This window comes from Vulpes vulpes, chromosome 4, assembly GCF_048418805.1.
Source record: "Vulpes vulpes isolate BD-2025 chromosome 4, VulVul3, whole genome shotgun sequence".
Classification (NCBI taxonomy): domain Eukaryota; kingdom Metazoa; phylum Chordata; class Mammalia; order Carnivora; family Canidae; genus Vulpes; species Vulpes vulpes.
The window spans coordinates 92978478-92984883 of NC_132783.1; the positions used below are offsets into that span (position 1 = coordinate 92978478).

A 6406-nucleotide genomic window follows, 5' to 3' on the forward strand; every position below is an offset into this window, starting at 1 on the left:
GTGTAAATCTCAGGACCAACAAAGCAGATTCTCTTGTTCTCTTCGGTAATACTTAAGCATATCTCAGCAAGGAAATGATTCTATTTTTTTTTTAAATACATTGTCTTGAATATCGTAAAATATATGCAGCCGCTAAGAGTAGTGTTTACCCGTACTTTACAGCGATTTCAGAAGAACCCGGTAAGATGTTAAATGAAAAAAAAAAAAAAAAAAAACAGGCTATCCAGTGACAGAACAGGAGCTCTCAGCACTTACAAAATACAGGGAGTGAAAAAAGACTAGAAGGAACTAACTGGTAAAATTCTGAAGCATTCTGTTCTGCTTCGTGATGCTCTTCTGTACTTTCCATATTTTATATAAAGAGCGTGCATAGCCTTTTCCTTTTCTCCATTCTTTAATTGATTCATGCTTACTGTAGCGATGCATTTCTTTTATAATCGGGGGGGGGGGACATTTAGCAAAATGCTGAAAATGAAAAGGTCAGCGAGAGTCTGCTCTCAAGGAATTCAGCAGCTTAAGAAGTGGTGCAGCTGGAAATATCAACAGCCTCAAGAGAAGCCGAGATGGATTCACAGTTGGGTCAAGGGACAGAGAGGGAATTCGTGTTTACTGAACACCTTTCACAGGCGATCTGCAGACGATTTTATACATGTCTCATCTCATTTAATCCTCACGATGATCCCAGGAGCCAGATACTATGGTTGGCTCCTTTTAACAGATACGTGAACAGAAGCTCAAGGCGGGGCCGGGCCACCCCCCAGGATCATACTACCAACGAGGCAAGAGGAATTTTAACCCAGTTTCTCAAGCTCCGGCAACCAAGCTTTTGTCCCTGCATGGCGCTGCCGCTCCGGCCAAATGGAGGCAGCATTACCTCAATCCAAAGCCTGCTGGGGGGATCCGCTGGGGGATCCACTGGGAGCCTGTCCAGTCCACCATGGACACACAGCCCCGGTGTGCCTTTGCCCTCCATCAGCGTCCACCCTCCACCCAGAAGTCCTTTCCTCTGCCACCCAAACTGTGTCTACCACCCCACAGCCTGCGGCAATGACTGTCCAGGCCCAGGAGACAGAGAAGGTGCCCACCAAGCAGGACCAGGCCACAAGATGGACAGCATCCCGGAGCACAGAAGGAGGGACCTGCGGAGAGCTGAGGGCCTCCCCAGCTGAGCGCCAGGCTGGGGAGAAGGAGCCTCTGAGCACCGCTCTGCACTCCCTGAGCCCTCGAGGGGCTGCGTGCTCCCGTCCCTTGTAGATACCCAAGGGCTGTGCAAGGTCATGGGTTTCTGCCCACACGGCTCGTCAGAGGAAAGCGCACGGCAGCCTTAACCAGCACACACTCTATGGGCAGCAGGCAGCCCAGCAACACCTGGCCAGTATCCTTCTACCTGGATGGCTTCAGATGTCCCTCGGTCATCAGAATCCAGCTCCATACCTCTGGATAGATACGTACCCTCCCTCTCACACCCCCTGAGGCTGTCAACCTGCCATCCCTGGAGCCTGAAACATCTTTCCAATCATAAAAATAGAGATCCGGAAAAGCAAGGTGTCAACCGCAAACGGGCCCTCAGAGGAGCCCTGTGTCTCCAGGACAAAGGTACACTGGGGTTTGAAGGCTGAATGGCCCGTAAGTGTGTTTTGCTTGGTTTGCATGGTGTTGCTTAAATTGCTTGATTAGTTGACAACCGTTAGAAATCAGATTTTACATTAAGGTTCAGATTTGGGGCTCCTCTCAGAAAAAAAAAAAAAAAACAGTACATCTACAACCCTAGGATTTTCATTCCCAAATGGTAAAATCATCTAAAGCCGTGTAACAGCTGCTCCTTTTAACAGTGATGACCTCTCCAGACCCCGCACTCCAGGCCCTGCAGAGTCCAGCTGCCCCGTTCGCCTATGTGTGTTACCTGCCTGAGACTGTAACCCTGGGCAAGAGCATTATCTTCACTCCCTGGGGACCTGCTGATGGGGTGGGGGGAGGGCGGCGGGGGTTGGGCATCATCCAGAAGCAAAATGAACGAGCTTGGAGTACTCCACATGGCAGAGGGAAGTCAAAGGAAGCAAGGAATGTCAACAGGGAATGAGGAGGAGCCAAAACAGCATGTGGGAAACACAGGCAAGATCTCCACCCAGCTGGGAGCCCCTGGGAGCACAGAAATGCATATGTCCACCTGTGTCCTCAACTCTGAAGCACAAAAACTGACTGTCCACAGAGAAAAACATATCAAAACAGTGTCAGGGGAGCAGGAGGCAGTGTAAAAACTGTGGCATGTAACTGGAGAAGTCCATCACCCCAGATCCCCACCCCAATTAGGGTCATTCTGCCTAAGGAGGGCCCACTCGCCCTGGCTGGAGCCCCCAGCAAACACTTGCAAGGAGATGCAAGGGGGGCACACAGAAGAGAAGTCCCGGGGTTGAGGGGGGGACAGGGACTGCTGGTAGGCTACTCAGACACCAAAGGACACAGATCCTCCCTCCCATACCTCAGTGGACATCAGCCGATGGAGATCTCCCGAGGCTGGAAGCAGGAGACCCCACAATAGGCACCGCTGGCCTCATCCCACTCACGGCTGCTCCAAAAACACTCAGACCCACAGGTCTGTACCCCCATCTCAAGACCTCCTTAGGCCTGCAGGGCTCACAGCTAGGTGAGCCTTCCCCTCCTCTGCACCCAACAACAGAGACTCCCGCAGACCTCCTTCTAGCACAAAGTTCTCCCCAGAACCAGCTGTGACCTTCTGGACACAGACTGCCCTACCCTTGCAGGTGCCCAGGAGCCCAGCAGCCAGCATATGACCCCAGGAAGCAGAAGGATGCGACACGGAGAATGGGGCTGGGGATGGGGAACTGGCCTGGAACCCTGAGCTAGCCCCCCTCCTCCCTACACCCACTGTCCTGCCGGTCCTCCTGGGAGGAATCCCAAGTCCTGTGCCACCAGCTGCGTCCCCCATCTCCACCCTCCCAGGTCAGGGCCTGAGTCAACCTAGGGATTTGGGGAGCAAGGCCAAGAGGGAAAGGCAGCAGGTGCCAGGAGTGGAAAGCGCCACAGGCCCTGACCAGGAGGGTGGCTGGTGCCGGGCAGGAAACACCCGGGTCCCAGAGCCCGGCCTCGAGCCAGGTCACAGGGAGAGAAGGAGAAGGGGACGACAGAGGGTGCCACAGAGGGTGCCGCTGCAGCGACCGCAGCCCGCACACCTGTCGCCCGGCCAGGGGTTGGACCTGAGGGAGAGGCTGCGGCCACGGCGGCGGCAGGACCAGGATTCCTGAAGCCCAGCTGCGCTCCTTTTCTGGTCAAACAGCGCCCACCTCCGGCCCAGGCGACAGCGCCTCCGCCCGCGGCGGGGACCGCGAGACCGAGAGCAGCGGCTCCTCCAAAGCGGGAGGAGGAGCAGGGCCGGGAGCCCAGAGGGGCCACGGCACGACACTCCGCGCCCCCGGGTGGTGCTCCGGGCTGGGGGACGGCGGACTCTGGCGCCGGGCGCTCTCCACTCACACACGGAGCCCGCGGCCCCTGGAGGTCGGGGTGCACGACGCAGGTACCCCGCTCGCAGGCACGCCCACCCGCAAACAGGCAACAAAGACGGGCCTGCACCACACACGCCTGCGCGGGCAGCACGGGGTGCCCTGGCACCCACACGCTCAGCGCCACGCGCCCCGCAGGGGGCCCCGCTCACCACCACTTGGTGGGGTGGGTCGGATGACGCGCACCCTGCCCTGGCGCACCGGGGGCTCCCCGCAGCCGAACGGGTCACCACCCTCTGCGTGTCCCCGCCGCCTGGGGCCTGGGGTGCCACGGCTGCTCACCTTCCTGCACGGCCTGGAACGGGTTGTTGGCCTCGATGACCTTGATGGAGTAGGTGATCTTCTCGCTCTGCAGGATGTCATCGTTGAGGCTCAGGTCGGACACGGCCAGCTGGAACACCCTGTCGTCCTTGGCCGCGTTCTCCTCGAAGATGGCACCTGGGGGAGAGGAGGGGTCACGACTCGGCCCAAGGAGGGGCTCTCCCTCCCAACCCCCCAGCCCGCCTTGGCCCTTAGGTCGCGCTGCCGGCAGGTTAGCTGGTTGTCGGGTGGGAATTTCAAGCTGGGGTTGCAGCTCGCCTGGGCCGACCACAGCGGGAGTGCAGCCCCCACACAGCGCACATGTGCACGCGGTTGACATGAGTTACACATGCACACCGCACACGCTGCCACCAGGTCACACACGTGTCTTGCAACCAAACCACCTCATGTCCCGGCCGTGCCCCACACGACGGACTGAGCCAAGCCGGAGTGGCCTCGGGCAGCACCCAAATGCCCTGATACGGCCCTGTGAATCCCACAGCAGGAGCCAGAAAGTTCCCCTGCAGGGCAATGTCCCCGGCCCCAATCCCACGATGATGGAATGACTTCCTTCTGCCCTGAGATTCCCTTTTGAGAGAAGCTGAGCAAGCAGGTCCACAGTGAGTTCGCTGCGCCTGGGGGCTTGTTTGCGCAGGGGCCTTGGATGACCAGCAGGTCGCTCCCAGCCTGGTTCCGGGGGCTCCACCTCCTGCTCTCCATCCCTCCCCGCCTCTCTCTCCTTCCCGCGTGTATGTGGGAGGACAGAGGACTGTACCCTAGACCCCTCGCCTTTGGACCCGGTGGGGCTGAGGAGCTCCTATGGTACCCGCTCTTGAAAGGGCCTTCTAGAACCACGAACATCTCCAGGGCAGCCTCCCGCTGGCCCTTTACGCGCTTAGCACCGCCTCGGCGGCGACTCTGCGCTTCCAGGGGAGATCGGTCCCATTCGCCAGAGCCCAGCCCTGCAGCCTGGGCAACTCAGGAGTCTTCCCCCACCCTCGCCGGGGCCGCCAGGGTCCCCGGGGTCCCAGGGTGGGCCCGCTGATCCCCCTGAGCTGGGGGCTGGTTGGGAGGAGGGAGGCCCGGGTTCCACGTTACACCCAGAGCCGCAATGCTGACCGCCAGATCCGACCCCCATCCCCGGAGTGGGAAGCGGGTTCGGTGCTGGGCCCTGGGGTGGGGGGGGCGGTGCGATGCAGCTCACGAAGCTCAAGCCTGGTCCTAGTGCCTCGCCACCCCTCCCCCCAAGTTCCCCCTTCCCCTCCCGTCTGTCCCATCATCCCTGCCTCCTCACACCTCCCAGCCCCCAGTTTCTCTGTGCTCGCTGGTCTTTCCTAACTTCCGGAAAGGCGACTGCAGAGGGGCTCCCCCAGAGCAGCCGCCCTCGGCCCCCCCCCCCCGGCCCAACTTCCTGGGATTCCCCCCTGTTGCCACCGACTCCCACGCGCTCCCCCGCGCCCCCTCCGCCTCGCCCCACCTCCTCCCTGTTCCCTCCCTCCCTCCCTCCCTCCGTCCCTTCCCGCTCGGCGCGCACAGTCCTCCCCACCCCCCGCCGCCCACGCGCCCCCCCACCGCCGCCGCCACCTGGACCGGGACCGGGACCGGGACCGCGGCCGCGGGAAACTCCGGGACCGTCCGGGCTCGGGCTGCGGCGGCCACGGCAGGTGCACAGACGCCCACACAGCCCCCGAGGTGCGCGCACACACGCGCACACACGCGCACACACACGCGCGCGGGGAGGCAGGCGGGCGCCGCGTCCACTCTAACAGGCTGACGGTCGTGCGCGCCCGGCACGGCTCGGAGGGCAGCGGCCGGACCCCCGCGGCGACACCCACCCGCCCGCCCGCCCGCCCGCGCCCGGTCCGGCCGGGCCTCGGGGATGCCGCCCCGCCAACTTGGCGCGCCCGGGGCCGTGCCCGCCGCCGCCCCCCGCCGCCCCAGCCCGAGCCCGGGCGCGGGTGTGGACGCGCGGCCCCCGGCGCCGGAGGAGGCCGCAGGGGCCGGAGCCCGGGGGCGCGGGGCGCGCGGGGGGCGCGCGGGGCGCGGGGGGCGCGGGGCCCGCCGACCGCCAAGTTGGGACGCCGCGCCCCCCGCCCCCCGCCCGCGCTCACCGATGTGGATGATGGAGTCGGCCCGCACCGACACGCACTGGCAGATCCAGGGGAGAAGCCACAGCGTCAGCGCTTCCATGTCCCCCGGGCGCGCGGCTCCTGCGCCCGGGCCGGGGCGAGGCCGAGGGCGGCGCGGCGGGAGGCGCCGGCCCGGGAGCAGCGCGAGCCCGCGGGGTCCTCCGCGCCCAGCCCCGCGCCCGCCCGCCGCCGCCGGCCCCGCTCCCCTGCGCTCCCCTGCGCTCCCCTGCGCTCGGCTCCCGCTCCCCTGCGCTCCCCTGCGCTCCCCTGCGCTCCCCTGCGCTCCCCTGCGCTCCCCTGCGCTCCCCTGCGCGGCGGCTGCGGCGGGCGGGCGGCCCGGGCCCAGGCCGGGAGGCGGGGGCGGCGCGGGGCTCCGGAGGCTCCGGAGGCGGCGGCGGCGGCGGCGGCGGCGGGCGGCTCCGGGCTCGCGGCGCGTCTGAGCCCCGGCGAGGAGCGAGC

The 6406-nt window shown here is 63.7% G+C and overlaps 1 protein-coding gene across 4 annotated transcripts in view; it reads right to left on the reverse strand.

Moving 5' to 3' along the window:
- Positions 1 to 6136, reverse strand: part of GRID1 (glutamate ionotropic receptor delta type subunit 1) — a 638811-nt gene extending 632675 nt beyond the window's left edge. The window contains exons 1-2 of one of the 4 annotated variants that reach the window (XM_072756400.1): positions 5930 to 6136; positions 3801 to 3956 (exon numbers count right to left, since the gene is read on the reverse strand). In XM_072756400.1, coding sequence (XP_072612501.1) covers positions 3801 to 3956; positions 5930 to 6008 — 235 coding nt within the window. In that variant the 5' untranslated portion in view covers positions 6009 to 6136. Of the gene's footprint in view, positions 1 to 3800; positions 3957 to 5402; positions 5608 to 5929 lie in introns of those variants that run through there. The other 3 variants (XM_072756406.1, XM_072756405.1, XM_072756403.1) reach the window with 3 other exon arrangements.
- Positions 6137 to 6406: the final 270 nt, after the last annotated feature.